Consider the following 18592-nt stretch of genomic DNA (forward strand, 5'->3'; position numbering starts at 1 on the left):
TTTTTTTTTAATTATAAACTCTTTATTATTTGGCATTCATACACACAAAGTATATATTTAACTGAATATTTTATACAAACTCTAGGAAAATATTCCAAATGTAAAATTATGATTATAAAGTAAAACAATCAAAATGCATCAAAAAAGCATGTGATTCAGTGCCAAACTTACAATCGTATATCTAATATGTTACCATCCTTGTATTTTAAAAAATGTTCACATGAGAACTCTAATGTGAGCAATTAATTGCTAAAAGAATAAATGATTTCCTTATGTAGAAGACAGACAGGGACACAATGCAAAATAAAAGCACTAAAGTCTTCAGAATTTCTTTATGTTATTGCCAGTAAGACAACAGAACCTAAAGCTACGAGGATCTGTCCAAGTAGAATATTTACAGTACATATGCCTTTAGCTCTTGCCTGGGAGAAGTGATCTGTCAGCCACTTCTGAAAGAAGGATGGCCCACTATAGATACCAGGGAAATTTCTTCGACCACAGCCATGTCCAAAACTGGTAATTCCCATTACAAAAAATCTCTTCTGCTCTGGTAAGTAGCACATTAATGGTCCACCACTATCACCCTATCAAAAAAGCCCCCAAATAGCATTAGTTACTTCTAGTATCTGTTAAGCAACAGTAGAACTGGAAAAAAGTTACCCACATTAAACTTAAGTTTTGTAAATACACATTTTAAATATACCTCCAAGTGTTAAAAATCCATAGATTTTGAGTTTAATATTCCAACTCAAACAAGAGGTGTTCAGTTGGCCCACATATTTGGAGGTAAGTAAACAGTTTTGGTAAATCAATTTCTCACCTGCATAGTTTTGAACGAAAATACTATAAATAAAATTGTTTGGATTTTAAATACAATTACTCAGGAGAAATATAATATAGGAATGGCTTGGCGCCTGTAGCACAGTGGTTATGGCGCCAGCCACATGCACCACGGCTGGCAGGTTTGAGCCCGGGCTGGGCCAGCTAAACAACAATGACAACTGCAACAAGATAATAGCCGCGTGTTGTGATGGGCACCTGTAGTCCCAGCTACTTAAGAGGCGGAGGCAAGGGACTTGCTTAAGCCCAAGAGTTGGAGGTTGCTGTGAGCTGTGATGCCACAGTGCTCTACTGAGGGTGACATAGTGAGACTCTGTATGTAAAATATTACAAAAATATTCTAAAAATTGGTGGCGCCTGTGGCTCAGTGAGTAGGGCGCCGGCCCCATATACTGAGGGTGGTGGGTTCAAACCCAGCCCCGGCCAAACTGCAACAAAAAAATAGCTGGGCGTTGTGGCGGGCACCTGTAGTCCCAGCTACTTGGGAGGCTGAGGCAAGAGAATCACCTAAACCCAGGAGGTGGAGGTTGCTGTGAGCTGTGATGCCATAGCACTCTACCGAGGGTGATAAAGTGAGACTCTGTCTCTAAAAAAAAAAAAAAAAAAAAAGTATAAAAAAATATTCTAAAAACTGTCTATTAAAATATTTATCTTGCTTAATACTATGTATGAAAGGCATAACTCTAAGATGTATAAAAGACTCTTTTCAGGCTCAGCACCCAAAGCATGGCAGTTATGGTCCAGCCACTGGGAGGCTGAGGCAAAAGAATCACTTAAGCCTAAGAATTTGAGGTTGCTGTGAGCTGTGACGCCACAGCACTCTACCAAGGGTGACACAGTAAGACTCTTTTCAGTGTGTGTGTGAGATTTGGTAACAAGAGAGGCATAAACTGGCATCTTGGAAGAGACGGCTCTTCCAAGTTTTGTTTGTTTGTAGGCGGTCTTGCTTTGTCACCCTGGCTAGAGTGCAACAGTATCATTGTAGCTCACTGCAACCTCTAATTCTTGGACTCAAGCAATCCTCCTGCCTCAGCCTTCTGAGTGGTTGAGACTACAGGCATGCTGTTAGCACTGGCTAGTTTTTCTATTTTTATTAGAGATGGGGTCTCACTTTTGCTCAGGCTGGTCTTGAACTCCTGAGCTCAAGTGATCTTCCCATCTTGGCCTCCCAGAGTGCTAGGATTACAGGAGTGAGCCACTGCGCCCGTCCTCTTAAGTGTTAACATTAGGTAGTGTAGCAAAATGGGAATAAATGGGGAAGATGCTCAGTGTATTGTAAGTAACAGATGTCTCTAATGATCACTTTTTGATAAGTATGTGTTTGTACAGGAATGCAATTCATTTAGATTGGATTCTCTACTCTTATACTCAGAAAGATTTTTAGGGAAAAGGGCATAGGAAAGAAAAATCTTAGAGTTCATAAATAAGAATGAGTAGGAAAAGATGAAAGTCTGGGATACTCTTGGGAATGAAGGACTGGTACCTTGGGAAATAGTGAGGAAAATGGGAATAAAGAGTCAAAAAACAGAGAAATACAACAAAAAGTTGATCCATTGGACTGCATAAAAAATTAACTTTTATGCTACACACTGCAACATCAGAAAAGTGAAAAACTAGTCCACAGAATGGAGGAAAGCATTTGCTATCATATCGCTAGTAAGGGACTTATATCCAGAATATATGAAGAGTGCTTATAATTCAACGATAAAAGGAGAAATAACTCAATTTAAAAATGAGAAAATGGGGCAGCGCCTGTGGCTCAGTCAGTAAGGCACCGGCCCCATATGCTGAGGGTGGCGGGTTCAAACCCAGCCCCGGCCAAACTGCAACCAAAAAATAGCTGGGCGTTGTGGCGGGCGCCTGTAGTCCCAGCTGCTCGGGAGGCTGAGGCAAGAGAATAGCTTAAGCCCAGGAGTTGGAGGTTGCTGTGAGCTGTGTGAGGCCACGACACTCTACCAAGGGCCATAAAGTGAGACTCTGTCTCTACAAAAAAAAAATAATAATAATAATGAGAAAATGGACTCAGTGCCCTTATCTTGGTTGTTAGGGCGCCTAGCACTGGGGCTGGTAGGTTGGAACCTGGCCCCGGTTCCAGGCCTGCTAAACAATGACAACTACAACAACAAGAACAATAACAATAAAATAGCTGGGCGCTGTGGTGGGTGCCTGTAGTCCCAGCTACTTGGGAGGCTGAGGCAAGAGAATCACTTAAGCCCAAGAGTTTGAGGTTGCTGTGAGCTGTGACATCATAGCACTCTATCGAGGGCGACGTAGTAAGACTCTCTCTCAAAAAAATAAAATAAAATAAAAATAAAAACGAGAAAATGATTCACATAGTTATTGTCTAACGAAGCACAATTAAACCACAGTGAGATGTTGCTTCACACCCCCAGGGCTGGCTCTGATAAAACATACAGACAATAGCAAGCACTGACAAGGGTGTGGGGAAACTGTGATCCTCATCCCGCATGGAAATGTGAAATGGCACGGCCATTGTGGAATACAGTTCAGCAGTTCTTCAAAATGCTAGACATTGACTCAGTAATTACACTCTTAAGTGGTGTGAAGTTTTTAAGATAAATGAAGACATATAGATATACCAAAATGTAGACACAAAGGTTCACAGTAATATTCATAAAAGCCAGAAAGCGAAAACAGTCCACAAGTCCATCAACTAATGAAGGGAAGAATGAAACGTGGTCTATCCATACATATCCATATAATGGTGTATTATTTGGCAACACAATAAAGTATCGATACATTGGCTCAGCGCCCGTAGCACAGTGGTTACGGCGGCAGCCACATATACTACGGGTGGTGGGTTCGAACTCCGCCTGGGCCAGCTAAGCAACAATGACAACTGCAACTGAAAAACAGCCGGGCATTGTGGCAGGCACCTATAGTCCTAGATACTTGGGAGGCTGTGGCAAGAGAATCACTTAAGCCCAAGAGTTTGAGGTTGCTGTGAGCTATGATATCACAGCACTCTACCAAGGGGGACATAGTGAGACTGTCTCAAAAAAAAAAGAAAGTACCGATACATTCTACACTGTGGTCAAACCTTGAAAACATGATACTAAATGTAAGAAACCAGTCATAAAAGACCACATATCCACATATTGAAATATTTCACAAATGTCCAGGCTGGGCAGTGTCCGGAATCTGTAGCTCAATAGAGATTAGTGGTTGCCTAGGACTAGAGGTGAGTGGAAGAAAAACAGGGGAGTGATTCCTGATGGGGCCGAGTTTCTTTTTAGAGTATCAAAAGTGTTCTAAGGGTGGTGCCTGTGGCTCAGTTGGTTAGGCGCCGGCCCCATATACCGAGGGTGGTGGGTTCAAACCCGGGCCTGGCTGAACTGCAACCAAAAAAAAAAAAAAAATAGCCGGGCGTTGTGGCGGGCGCCTGTAGTCCCAGCTACTTGGGTGGCTGAGGCAAGAGAATCGCTTAAGCCCAGGAGTTGGAGGTTGCTGTGAGCTGTGTGATGCCATGGCACTCTACCAAGGGCCATAAAGTGAAACTCTGTCTCAAAAAAAAAAATAGTTCTAAAATTAGATCGTGGGCCAGGCGCAGCGGCTCACACCTGTAATTCCAGCACTTTGGGAGGCTGAAGGCGGGTGGACCGCTTGAGCTCAGGAGTTGGAGACCAGCCTGAGAAAGAGTGAGAATCCATCTCTAAAAAAAAAAAAATAATAAGCTGAGTGTTGTGATGGGTGCCTATAGTCCCAGCTGCTCAGGAGGCTGAGGCAAGAGAATCACTTGAGCCCAAGAGTATGAAGTTGCTGTGAGCTATGATGCCTCAAAGTGAAACTGTCTCAAAACAAAACAAGTAAAATAAAAAAATAAAATAAGATTGTGGTGATGATGTACAACTCTACACATACCCTTAAAAAAACAATGAATTTTATACTTTAAATAGGTGAATTACATCTCAAAGATGATGATAAAAATGATCCAAGGCAAATTTTGCCCAAGGTTGACGCTGTTGATAAGAGAAAAACAAGGACTCGGGAACCAAGAAGATTAGGATTGCTGGATTGTTAAAAAGAAGAAAAACTAATTTAGCATTTTTAGACCTAGTGTAATTAAGACCATCTGAAAATGACGAAAGGCCTGATTCATGTTCCCTTCTGACTTTAGAAAATATTTAAAAGGAAAATTATTTGTTCTTACCCTGCAAGTATCAAAAGCTCCATTTTCATCACCTGCACAAAACGAAGTATCAGGAATTATTCCCCCATAACTCCTCTCAGAAGTACAAAACGTTCGAGAAATATAATGTACTTGTGCTTCCTGTAAGATACTTGAAACATTACCTGTTAACAAAGAAAAAAAAACAATAAATTATTTTGGAGCACAGACATTTTTACCATGATTTAAAATTTTGGTGTTTAGTGGACTTCCCTTCCAAAGTGCTTTATTAAACAATTATGTAAAATTATTAGTATATCCATACAGATGTATATATATATTTTTTTTTAATTTTTTTTTGTAGAGACAGAGTCTCACTGTACCGCTCTCAGTTAGAGTGCCGTGGCGTCACACAGCTCACAGCAACCTCCAACTCCTGGGCCTACACGATTCTCTTGCCTCAGCCTCCCAAGCAGCTGGGACTACAGGCGCCCACCATAACGCCCGGCTATTTTTCTGTTGCAGTTTGGCCGGGGCCGGGTTTGAACCCGCCACCCTCGGCATATGGGGCCGGCGCCCTACTCACTGAGCCACAGGCACCACCCCAGATGTACATATTTATGTGTATATATGTCTAGGAAGATTGTAGAATGTTTACCTAAATGTTAATGACAGTTATCTCTGGATACTAGGAATTTCAGGTAATTTTAGTTACTTTGGCTTTCATGTATTTCTTGAAGGTCTCCCAAAAGGAGCTACAATGCTGAAGTCAATCTATTTGTCAATTGTGAATAATTTTTACTGAATTTGCTAATGACGCTAAGTCGTGAAGGATGGTGAACATAAAAATAAAAAGTTTTTTATTCATGTGCTCCCCTAATTGATCTGCTAATTCCTGAACATAAAGTGGTTATTTGCTATTGAAAGGGTAGGAAAATGCTAGACAACAATTAAGGAAAATTAAAGGACAGATTATTGTAAAATCAATCAATAGAAAAGCTACTATAGGGCGGCGCCTGTGGCTCAACAGAGTAGGGGACCGGCCCCATATGCCGGAGGTGGTGGGTTCAAACCCAGCCCCGGCCAAAAAAAAAAAAAACTGCAAAAAAAAAAAATAAATGTGGTCATTAAAAAAAAGAAAAGCTACTATAACCAGCAGCATCTCATCCCAACAGTCTGTCTCAGAGTTGCAGTGGTCACATGTGGTAGCTGAGTATTTTGTGTGCCTTGCATCCTTTCCCAACTTTTCTGGTGGTAGACATTGTCCCCCCGGCTTCAGATGAGCAGATGACCCAATTCCATTCACAACACTGTCTGTGAGGGAGTTTTTAGCCAGTAAACAAATAACTGTATTGGAACACCCTCTCTACTCACCTAATCCGGCCCCCAGTGACTTTCTTTACCCCAAGAAAAAGGACACATTGAAAGGAAGACTTTTTTTTTTGTTTTTTTGTTTTTTTAGTTTTTGGCTGGGCTAGGTTTGAACCTGCCACCTCCGGCATATGGAGCTGGGGCCCTACTCCTTTAAGCCACAGGCGCCATCCTGAAAGGAAGACATTTTGACAACAGTTAGGACATTAAGGGTAATAAATACGAGGACAGCTCTGATGGCCACTCGAGAAAAAGAGTTCTGAAACTGTTTTGAAGGATGGAGTAGGGGCTGGGCATGAGCCACCGTGCCCAGCCCAACCCTTTACTTTTCCCCCATCTCTTTACTTTTAATCTCTATTTAAAGTAGGTTTCTTGTGTACAGTGTATAGTTGGGTTTGGTTTTGTTAATCCACTCTGAAATAATCTTTATATTTTAATTAATATATTTAGACTATTGATGTTTAGTGATTATTGATAAATTAATATCTGTCATATTTTTACTATTTTCTATCCACTATCCTTTTTTTCTATTTTTGTTTTCCATTCTTTTCCTGCCTTTTATGGTTTTAACTGAGTATTTTATATGATTCTATTTTTTGCCTATCTTAGCATATAAATTATACTTAAAAAGCATTTTTAGTAATTGATTGTTAGAATTTGCAATTTACATTTACAACTAATCTAAGTCTACTTTCAAATAACTTATACCACTTCAAGGTAGTGCAAGTAATTTATGGTAACTAAATATTTCTAATTCTTCCCTCCCACCCCGTCTATCATTGCTGTCATTCATTTTATGTATACATAAGCTACAATTGTTAAATATAGTTATTATTTTTAACCATGTCCTAACTATTAGATGAAGAATAAGATAAGTTTTTATTTTCACTTATTCTTTCTTTAATGTTCTTCCTTTCTTTATATAGATCTGAGTTACTGACCTACATTATTTTCCTTGTCTCTGAAGAACTTCTTTTAACATTTCTTATAAGGCAGATCTGCTGGCAACAAACTCCTTCAGTTTTTGTCTGAGAAAGTTCTTTTCTTTTTTTTTTTTTTTGAGACAGAGTGTCTGTCACTTGGGCAAGAGTGCCATGGCCTCAGTCTAGCTCACAGCAACCTCAAACTCCTGAGTCAAGCAATCCTCCTGCCTCAGCCTCCTGAGTGGCTGGGACTACAGACATGCGCCACCATGCCTCGCTAATTTTTCTATTTTTAGTAGAGATGGGTCTCAATTTGCTCAGGCTGGTCTTGAACACCTAACCTCAAGAGATCCTCCCACCTTGGCCTCCTAGTGTTCTAGGATTACAGGCATAAGCCACCACAGCTGGCCCAAGAAAGTCTTTATTGACTTACTTTTAAATTGACCTTTGAAGGATAATTTCAAAGACTACAGAATTTGAAGTTGGTAGGTTTTTTTCTCTCAGCATTTTGAATATTTCACTCCAGTCTCTTCTTTTCTACATAGTTTCTCAGTAGAAGTTGGAAGTATTTCTTACTTTGTTCTTATATAGGTAAGCTCTGGCTTCTTTCAGTATTTTTTCTTTATTTTGATTTTTGGCAGATTGAATATGCTATGCCTAGGTGTAATGTGCCTTTTTAAACATTTGGCTGGGTATTCTTCCTGCATTTGTGATTTGGTGTTGTACATTTATTTTGGAAATTTTTCAGTCATTATTACAGTGGTCCCCTTTTATCTGCAGTTTCATTTTCCATGGTTTCAGTTACGTGTGGTCTGAAAATACTACATGGAAAATTCTAGAAATAAGAGTAGTGATGCTGACAATTTATTTATTTATTTGTGGTTTTTGGCCGGGGCTAGGTTTGAACCCGCCACCTCCGGCATATGGGACCGGCGCCCTACTCCTTGAGCCACAGGCGCCGACCGATGCTGGCAATTTAGATATGCAAAAGAGAAGCCATAAAGTGCTTTAAGTGAAAAAGTGAAAGTTCTCAACTTAGTAAGAAACGAAACAGGAGGCTGAGGCAGAAGGATTGCTTAAGACCAGGAGTTTGAGGTTGCAGTGAGCTATGATGATGCCACTGCACTCCAGCCCAGGCAACAGAGCAAGACCCTGTCTCATTAAAAAAAAAGGAGGAGGAGGAGGAGAAGAAGAAAGATCACATGCTGAGGTTGCTAAGTCTGTAGTAAGAATGAATCTTCTGCCTGTGAAACTGAAGAAGGAAAAAGAAATATGTTAGTCCTATGTGAACCTCAAACTGCCAGTTACAGCCACAGTATGCGTAAGTGATTAGTTAAGACGGAGGGAGTTACATTTGGGTGGAAGACACGGATAGAAACGCGTCCGGGCTGAGCGCAGTGGGTTTGGAGCTATCCCGGGTTCCAGGCACCAGCTGGAGGTCTAGATAAGGGGCAGCAATGGGGCTGCACATAATTCCTCTGTTCCTTTCTCTCTTTTTACTTCCGGTATTCCCCTTATGCATACGTTACACATTTTATAGTTGTCCAGCAATTTTTGGATATTCTGGGGCCTTTTTCAGTCTTTTTTTCTCTTTGCTTTTGAAAGCTTCTATTGACGTACCCTCCAGCTCAGATTCTTTCTCACCCATGTCCAGTCCCATAATGAACACATCAAAGGCAGTCTTCATTTCTAGAGATCATTTCCTTGCCCTCTAGCATTTCTTTTTAACTCTTTCTTAGAATTTCCGTCTCTGCTTCTGGTCTACTTTTCCCTGTAATGCCCTTAGCATATTAACCACCATTTAAATTCCTGGTCTGATGATGCCAACATCCTTGCTATATATGAGTCTGTTTCTTGTATTTCCCCTGTGTTGTCAGACTTTTTTGCCTTTTAGTGTGCCTGTAATTTCTTTTGTTGAAAATTGGATGGCTCGGCACCTGTGGCTCAAGCAGCTAAGGTGCCAGGCACATACACCTGAGCTGGTGGGTTCGAATCCAGCCCCAGCTTGCCAAACAACAATGACGGCTGCAACCAAAAAATAGCTGGGTGTTGTGGCAGGTGCCTGTAGTCCCAGCTACTTGGGAGGCTGAGGCAAAAGAATAGCTTAAGCCCAGGAGTTGGAGGTTGCTGTGAACTGTGATGCCACGGCACTCTACCCAGGACGACAGCTTGAGGCTCTGTCTCAAAAGAAAATGGGACATGACGCATGGGTGTAAAAGGAACCGTGGTAAATAGACCTATAGTGATGTGATGGGAAGGAGTGGGGAATGGGGAAGCATTTTTTCATCCTCTGATTATGTCTTAGTGTTTTTATGAGTCTATTCCCACCAATTTTCACATTTAATATTAAAGTTAATTAATTATCCTAATATGTACTGTACAGTTATTTCTTCACATATAATTGTATTGATATAATTCATGTACCATAAAATTCACCCTTTTAGGGGCGGCGCCTGTGGCTCAGAGGAGTAGGCGCCAGCCCCATATGCCGCAGGTGACGGGTTCAAACCCAGCCCTGGCCAAAAACTACAAAAAAAAAAAAATTCACCCTTTTAAAATGTATTAATCCAGTGGGTTTTAGTATATTCACAACCGTGTATAACTACCACTACTAATTCCAGAACACCCCACTATCCATCACTCTCTGTCCCCATCATCCTCCTGAGCCGCTGGCAACCACCAATCTACTTTCTGTGGTTGTACTTCCCTGTGATTTGCCTGTTCGGGACGTTTCATAGAAATGGAATCATAGAACAATGGCCTTTAGAGTGCTTTGTTTCATTTTGCATACTGTTGTTGTATGTATCAGTACTTTATTCCTTTTTATGGCTGAATAATATCCTATATATGGATACACCACCTTTTGTTTATACATTCATCTGATGTATATGAATGGACAACTGATGGATATTTAGGATGTTTCCATTTGGGGCTATTATGAATAATGCTGCTACGAACATTTGTACAGGTTTTTATGTAGACATGTATTTTCATTTCTCTTGGGTATATACCTAGAAAGTGATTTGTTGAGTGACATGACTTCTTAAGGAACTTCCAAACAGTATTCCAAAGCAGATGTGCCATTTTATATTCCTGCCAGCAATGTATGAGGGTTCCAGTTCTTCACATCCTCATTAATGCTTGTTACCGTCCAGCTTTTTGATTGCAGTCATCCTGTCAGCGTAATATCTGGTACATTTAAAAATTGCCTGGGCACTGTGGCTCACGCCTCTAACCCTAGCACTCTGGGAGTCTGAGGAGGGCAGATTGCTTGAGCATAGGAGTTCAAGACCAGCCTGAGCAACACAAGACCCCGTCTCTACTGAAAATAGAAAAACTAGGCTTGGCACCCATGCTCAGTGGTTAGGGTCCCAGACACACACACCGAGGTTTGAACCCAGCCTGGGCCTGCTATAAACAACAAGACAAATACAACAACAACAACAAAAATAGATGGGTGTGTGGCAGGTGCCTGTAGTCCCAGCTAATTGGGAGGCTGAGGCAAGAGAATCACTTAAGCCAAGAGTTTGAGGTTGCTGTGAGCTGTGAGGCCACAGCACTCTACAGAGGGCAACATAGTGAGACTCTGTCTCAAAAAAAAAAACAAACTAAAACCAACAAACAAATAAATAAAATTATCACTAATGTAGGGCGCCGGCCCCATACACCGAGGGTGACGGGTTCAAACCCGGCCCCGGCCAAACTGCAACCAAAATATAGCCAGGCGTTGTGGCGGGTGCCTGTGGTCCCAGCTACTCGGGAGGCTGAGGCAAGAGAATCGCTTAAGCCCAGGAGTTGGAGGTTGCTGTGAGCTGTGTGAGGCCACGGCACTCTACCGAGGGCCATAAAGTGAGACTCTGTCTCTACAAAAAAAAAAAAAAAAATTTTACTAAATGTATATAAATAGATTTTTGTACATTGGTTGTACGTTATACAATATTGTTGATTTTGCACATTCTCAGACTGCTCTGGGAAATGACATCATTAGGCAATTTCGTCATCGCTTGAGCACCACAGAGTGGACGGACACAAACCCAGATGGTACAGCTGGCTGCACACCGAGCCTGTGTTACAGGCAGCTGCTCTCAGGCTCCAAACCCACACCATATGATACCGGGCTCAATACTGTAGGCAGCTGTATCAACAGTTTTATATTTGTGCAACTAAACATACCTAAACCCACGTAGAAAAGGTACAGTAAAATTATGGCATTATAATCTTACGGGATGAGCATTGTATATGTGGCCCAGCATTGACTCAAATGTTGTTATGCAGCATGTGACTATCTACAAGCACTGACTTCCTCTGCCAGTAATCGGGAAGATGTGTCTCAGGAAAAGTCAGACTGCAATTACCTTCTTCCTTTGTTCTACCCCAGCCGCTTATAAAGCACGTTGTATTTCGCTCCAGGTTTTGGAAAACGTCAAAAGGTAGACAAATAGGCTGAATATAGTTATTATACCGCACAGCTTTTTTTAAATGAAAAAGGGCAATATCGTTTACGTAAGATTCCAGAATGAAGTGTGGATGGATGATGATCGCTTTAATTCTGATCTTCTTAGTACGTGCATGGTTCCCATGTATATTATTAGTTCCCATCACAGCTCTCCACATTAAAGGATCTCTGAAAGAAAAGAAATATTTTTCTTTTAAACATGTTTGTTTTAAACATGTCTTTTAAACAAACTTAATTTCCCACTAGTTTTATTTTCATGTTAGATTATTAACAAAAAAATTTAGTACCACTTTCATGTGACAAAAGTATAAAATAAAAACCCAAATATGATATAGGAAAGAAGGAAAAGATCAATGGGATATAAAATTCAGAAACAGTAGGTAAATGCTTATAATCTTAGTGCTTTGGGAAGCTGAGGCATCTCTACAAAAAATTAGAAAAAAATCGGCTAAGCGTGGTAGTGTGTGCCCGTAGTCCCAGCTGCTCGGGAGGCTTAAGCAGGAAGATTGCTTGAACCCAGGAGTTAAACGATGCAGTAAGCTGTGATGACACCACTAAACTCTAGCTGGGATAACAGAACAGAACATTGTCTCAAAATAAAAAATAAATAAAAATACAGAAACAGATTCAAGTATGTGAGAATTTAATACGTGATTAAGGTAGCATTTCTTGTCAATTAATAAAAGGACAAAGTATTCAATATGTGGTATTGGGACAACTAGCTATTTAAAAAGAGAAAGTTAAATCCCTGAAACAAATTAAGTACCAAAATAAACTGAATGCATTAAACATTTAAACACATGAATCTTTGAATAAAGAGTTCCTATTTCTTAGGGATACCCAAGGTGATATGTCCAAAATTTGCTTCAAAATACAGTAGAACTTATTGTAAGTTGACTACCTACGGGACTGTAATAAACTGCTCAACATACAGAGGTGGTCAACATAAGGAACTAGGCCTACTGTGCTGACACATACATGCAATGCATGTCTGGTCTATGAAAATGAGTCAACTTGGGCGGCGCCTGTGGCTCAGTGAGTAGGGCGCCAGCCCCATATGCCGAGGGTGGCGGGTTCAAACCCAGCCCCGGCCAAACTGCAACCAAAAAATAAGCCGGGCGTTGTGGCGGGCGCCTGTAGTCCCAGCTGCTCGGGAGGCTGAGGCAAGAGAATCGCGTAAGCCCAAGAGTTAAGAGGTTGCTGTGAGCCGTGTGATGCCACGGCACTCTACCCGAGGGCGGTACAGTGAGACTCTGTCTCTACAAAAAAAAAAAAAAAAAAAAAAGAAAATGAGTCAACTTGAGGTGGTCAATGTAAGGAGGCGGTCATCTCTGGAGGTTTTGTGATTGGAGGGGCAGTTGGTTAGCGCATAAATGATACACCAATCAGGTGTAAGCTGACAAGTTGAAGCTGGGTCACAGACACATGGAAGTTTGCTAAAAGATTCCCTCTGCTTTATAAATAGTTTTTAAGTTTACTAGAATGACACATTTGGATATTAACTTAGCATGAGAATTTTTTTTTTTTGAGACAGAGCCTCAAGCTGTTGCCCTGGGTAGAGTGCCGTGGCATCACAGCTCACAGCAACCACCAACTCCTGGGCTCAAGCGAGTCTCCTGCCTCTGCTTCCCAAGCAGCTGGGACTACAGGTGCCCGCCACAACGCCTGGCTATTTTTTGGTTGCAGCCATCATTGTTGTTTGGCGGGCTGGGGCTGGATTCAAACCCGCCAGCTCAGGTGTATGTGGTTGGTGCCTTAGCTGCTTGAGCCACAGGCATCGAGCCAGCATGACAATTTTTTAAATTAAGCCAGGAAAAAGGGGAAGGGAGAGGAGGGGATGAGTAAATTCACACTTTTGGGTACAGTCACACTATCCCGGTGAAGAGGACAACTTTGACTCAATCTGTACAGAAACAAAGTATGTAAACCAAACACGTACCCCTAATTTTCCCAAATAAATAAATATGGAAAAATTCAAACAAAACTTTAACAAGAACTGGCACCTCAAAGAAAAGACAGAAGAAGATATAGACAAATATTTAACACTGACGCGAGAAGATACGCTAATACTTGACACTAAAGGCAAAAACAATAAGCAAATACAGATCTTGACAGTCTTAGAAAAATAAGCAAGCAAACAAAAACAAAAAAGGCGAAGAGGCTAACAGTTCTTACAGCTGCAAGTAGGAAGGAGGAACTCTCACTTTATACACTGCTGTTTACAGAGACTGAGATAACTTTTCACCCTTCAAACTGGCAAAGTATGTGTGTATTTGATGATAACACTCGGTAAGGACAAGTTAGAGGAAGGAGGGTATCCTTATTCATTGTGGAAAGTGTAGGTAGGCAGGCAGTTTGGCAACATGTATCAGTAGCCTGTAAAAGCTGCATTGCATTTGACTCTGCAGTTCTTCCTAGAATTTATCCCAAAGCAGCAGAAGATGAACACGAAAAATTATTTATTTATTGTTCTTGTTTTTTTTTGAGACACAGTCTCACTATGTCACCCTTGGTACAGTGTGTGGTGTCACAGCTCACAGCAACCTCAAACTCTTGGGCTTAAGTGATTCTCTTGCCTCAGCCTCTCAAGTAGCTGGGACTACAGGTGCCCGCCACAACGCCCGGGTGTTTTTTGTTGTTGTTGCAGTTATCCTTGTTGTTCAGCTGGCCTGGGCCGGGTTCCAACCCGCTAGCCTCCATGTATGTGGCTGGCGCTGTAACCACTGTGCTACGGGCGCCGAGCCGAACACAAAAATTTAGCTATGAGAATACTCACCACAGAAAAGGGCTTGAGTAAATTGTAGCATATCTCCAGAGTGGAATGCAGAAGCAAAACAGATGTGGAATGCAGAAGCAAAACAGATGTGTTATGCAGAAAGATGCTCATGTTATATAATTTAATGAAAGGGGTTATTTCACAGTATAGCTATATGAACCTATTATGTAAAATAATTTGCGTATGTGCTTGGAAAAATCTAGGATATATACCAAAAAAAGTAACAAAATACGTACAAAAAACATGGCATTTCTATTTTCTCATTTTCTTATACTAAAAATGTTCTACTTTTAAAAATGTTCTACGTATTAGGCTTGGCACCTGCAGCTCAGTGGCTAAGGCGTCAGCCACATACATAGGATCTGGTGGGTTTGAATCCAGCCCAGGCCTGCCAAACAATGATAACTACAACCCCAAAATAGCCGGGCGTTGTGGCGGGCGCCTGTAGTCCCAGCTGCTCGGGAGGCTGAGGCAAGAGAATCGCGTAAGCCCAAGAGTTAGAGGTTGCTATGAGCCGTGTGACGCCACGGCACTCTACCCGAGGGCGGTACAGTGAGACTCTGTCTCTACAAAAAAAAAAAAAAAAAAGAATTGGATGCCAACAACTAATACTGATCAAGTAAGACAGAACTACACATCAGTGAAGGACCCAAGCCTGAGCACCCCCTTCAGGCTGAGCTTAAGTATTGTTTTAAAAAAATAATTTAAGATAAGAACGCCTTAGTTTTACGAAGAGCTTAAAAACCAATATGGGAAAAGCAACTTTTAACTAAAATCTGCCATAATTAATTCCAGCAAGTATAAGTGGAAACGTAGAGCAGTATAAAGCAGGACCACAGAAAAAACTAAAAAATACCACTGCCTAGCCTTGGCTTGGGGCAGTTAGTATGTTTCTACTGTTTTCTTTAAAGTGGACTAGGTAGCGCTGAGTGTGGTGGCTCACACCTTTAATCCTAACATTCTGGGAATCTGAGGCAGGAGGACTGCTTGAGGTCAAGAGCTCAAGATGCACCTGAGCAAGAGGGAGATCCCACCTGTATCTAAATAGAAAATACTAGCCAGCTGTGGTGGCACACGCACATAGTCCTGGCAACTTGGGAGGCTAAGGCAGAAGGATCACTTGAGCCCAGGAGTTTGAGGCTACAATGAGCTATAATGACACCACTGCCTTCTACCCAGGGCAACAGAGTAAGACCCCATCTCAAAAAAAAAAGGAATTGACTTGGTAACCTCCAAAAAAAACTATATATATTTTTTAAAGTTCTAGTTTTGTTTAGTTTAAAAAGAAATGGCTGGCTTAAGCTACTTAGAAGTTAAGATTTTTATTTTCCAAATTTACTCAAATATTCAATTTCTGTTCAATCCATAAGATTGAAAATGACGTTTATAGACTGAAAATGACAAAACATTGCTGAGAGAAAGCAAACAAAAATAAATGGAAAGAAATCCTGTGTTCATGGATTGGAAGATGATATTGTTAAGATGAGAAAACCACCCCAGTAGGCTCGGCACTGTAGCTCAGCGGCTGGGGCACCAGCCATATACTGGGGCTGGCAGGTTCAAACCCAGCCTGGGCCTGCCAAACAACAATGACAACTACAACCAAAAAAACAGCCAGGCATTGTGGTGGGCACCTGTAGTCCCAACTACTTGGAAGGCTGAGGCAAAAGAATCATTTAAGCCCAAGAGTTGAGGTTGCTGTGAGCTGTGATGCCTATAAAGAAAACTTTATTTTTATTTTTATTGTTGGGCATTCATTGAGGGTACAATAAGCCAGGTTACACTGATTGCATTTGTTAGGTAAAGTCCCTCTTGCAATCATGTCTTGCCCCCAGAAGGAAAACTTTTTTTTAACATTTTTAAAAGGTTGGAAAAAATATATTTCATGATGGATGAAAATTATAGGAAATTCAAATTTCAGTGTTTATAAAGGATTACTGGATTAGAGCCACACTTACTCAATTATATTCTGTCTGTGGCTGATTTCATGTTAAGTAATTGTGACAGAGACCATATGACCTGCAGAGCCCAAAATATTACTTACAGAAAAAGTTTGCCAACTTCTGAATTAAAGAATTTATTTCAACAAATAACACCCTACTATATTTAAGCCATCATGGCTACTTGCAAACATGTAACTGAAAATGGCCAAAGTTAAACTATCCTCTATCACTTCAGAATAAACCCTGAGAGAATAAAACAGTTGTGTTCTGAATACATACCTAGAGTCTTTAGTGCAGTGGGCAGCTGTGAGGACCCACCTGTCTCTCACTAGGCTTCCCCCGCATATATGAACGAGAAAACGGCCGTATTTAACCTGCAGGCTGACTATCCATGGCCACACTCCAGCTTGAACTTCCGTGCCCCCTATAATCCGAGACCCTTTCAACACATCCCTAAGCGGCGCTTTTCCACAATCTAAAAATAAAAATGATAAATTATTTGTACTGAGAATCTATATTATTTCCTAATCTGAACACGTTAATCTTTACGTTCCTATCTAAATAAATGATAAACCAAACTGGATACTTGAGGCATGCCCATATTTTCAATCTTAAAGGAGACCTAAGACAAATATGCCATCATTGACTACTTAACAAATTTACATGAAATCAACACAGTTCATTACTTTTAAAACTATTGCCTAAAAGTATAAAAATGAGATACGTTTCTCTGGCTAGGAATCCTTTTCTCCTTTATGTGAAAATAGTGATTAAAGAGACTGGGCCTGGTGGGTCAAAAGCTGCAAGGTCTAATACTTGCCATTTAACTTGTTGGGCTAATTTTTCTCAACTGTAGTACGAACAGGTCACGTAACAGCCCTTTCAACTCTGAATCCCAATGAATTACGAATCATTTTACAAAATGGGAATGATAAACTCCAGAATGTGTTGAGGCGCAAATACACAAATACCTGTCTTTTTTTATATTACCACTACCATTATCATTACAAGGAGTCTCGACGCTGCCTAGGTCTGTAAAATTTTGGTTAAAGGCAGTTGAGTCAAGAGAAAGAGGGGCCCCAATCCAGACACTAATAGGTAGTGGGGAAAGGCCCATCCGGAACGAACAGGTACTGCCCTTCGCGTCCCCCCTTTCCTCCTCCTCGGGCAGGAGCCCGTATCGCGCGGCCTCAGCCCTCTCGGGACCCCTGGCCTCTCCCCACGCGGGGCCGAGCCTGCCCCTGCCGGAGAGCGAGTCGTGCTCGGAGTAGAAGTGAGCGCCGCCCACGAGCAGCAGCGCGGCGCCCAGGAGCCCCAGCCGCATCTTGGCGCTCCGGCGGGCAAGATGGCGGCAGGCGGCGCCCCCGGCCGCGCCGGCGCAGGCCCCGGCCCTGGCGGCGGGGGACGGCACGGGCTGCGGGCGAGCGGGGCCTCAGGGGCGGCCGAGCTGCCCGGGGAGTCGAGCCTCCCGTTAGTATCCGGCAAAAGCACGTTCAGCGTCTTGCCCTCAGCCCGGCTCTGGCAGGCGTCAATTGACAAGACTTTCCCGGGTCCGGTCTGGGGCGGGTGACTCCCGCTGTGGGAGGGTGGTGCTGGAGCCACTCGCGGAGGGTCGGGGAGGCTTCCAGAAGAAAGAGCTTCTAACCGGGCGGCGCCTGTGGCTCAGTCGGTGGGGCGCCGGCCCCATATGCCGAGGGTGGCGGGTTCAAACCCAGCCCCGGCCAAACGGCAACAAAAAATAGCCGGGCGTTGTGGCGGGCGCCTGTAGTCCCAGCTGCTCGGGAGGTTGAGGCAGGAGAATCGCTTAAGCTCAAGAGTTGGAGGTTGCTGTGAGCTGTGTGACGCCACGGCACTCTACCGAGGGCCATAGGGTGAGACTCTGTCTCTACAAAAAAAAAAAAAAAAAAAAAGAGCTTCTAACCGGGCGGATGGGGACAGGTGCTGGGGAAGGAAGGGAAATCCTGAGGCAAAGCAGGGTACGAGCGTTGGATTTGGGACAAGGCCATTGGAGGAACCCTGTTTCTCTGATGCAGATTAATCTCATTATTCGAGAGTTTTTAAGAGGTTTGCCTTGATCTGATCAACTTAGAGTAAGCTTGATAAAAATCACATTTAACGTAAGGACGGATGGTAATTACACTCACTCCTCCCAAC

At 42.2% G+C, this 18592-nt stretch overlaps 1 protein-coding gene across 1 annotated transcript; it reads right to left on the reverse strand.

Moving 5' to 3' along the window:
* Positions 1–214: 214 nt before the first annotated feature.
* Positions 215–17770, reverse strand: TMPRSS12 (transmembrane serine protease 12). Its single transcript, XM_053558033.1, has 5 exons — positions 17576–17770; positions 16718–16913; positions 11619–11887; positions 5012–5154; positions 215–584 (listed from the first exon to the last, which is right to left on the reverse strand). The coding sequence occupies exons 1-5, from the start codon at positions 17760–17762 to the stop codon at positions 333–335; spliced, it is 1047 nt and encodes a 348-aa protein (XP_053414008.1). The 5' UTR covers positions 17763–17770; the 3' UTR covers positions 215–332.
* Between the last annotated feature and the right edge of the window lie 822 nt (positions 17771–18592).

The sequence above is a fragment of the Nycticebus coucang genome, chromosome 12 (genome assembly GCF_027406575.1).
Source record: "Nycticebus coucang isolate mNycCou1 chromosome 12, mNycCou1.pri, whole genome shotgun sequence".
Lineage (NCBI taxonomy): Eukaryota > Metazoa > Chordata > Mammalia > Primates > Lorisidae > Nycticebus > Nycticebus coucang.

Bases quoted from the DNA above. Each gene is read 5' to 3' on its own strand.
- TMPRSS12 (XM_053558033.1), bottom strand. From the start codon at position 17,762: ATGCGGCTGGGGCTCCTGGGCGCCGCGCTGCTGCTCGTGGGCGGCGCT. The intron at 11,888-16,717 runs GTATGTATTCAG...CTTTTCTTTCAG, and splicing joins CACTGCACTAAAGACTCTAG to AGATCCTTTAATGTGGAGAG. The intron at 5,155-11,618 runs GTAATTGCAGTC...CTTTGTTAACAG, and splicing joins GGGTAGAACAAAGGAAGAAG to GTAATGTTTCAAGTATCTTA.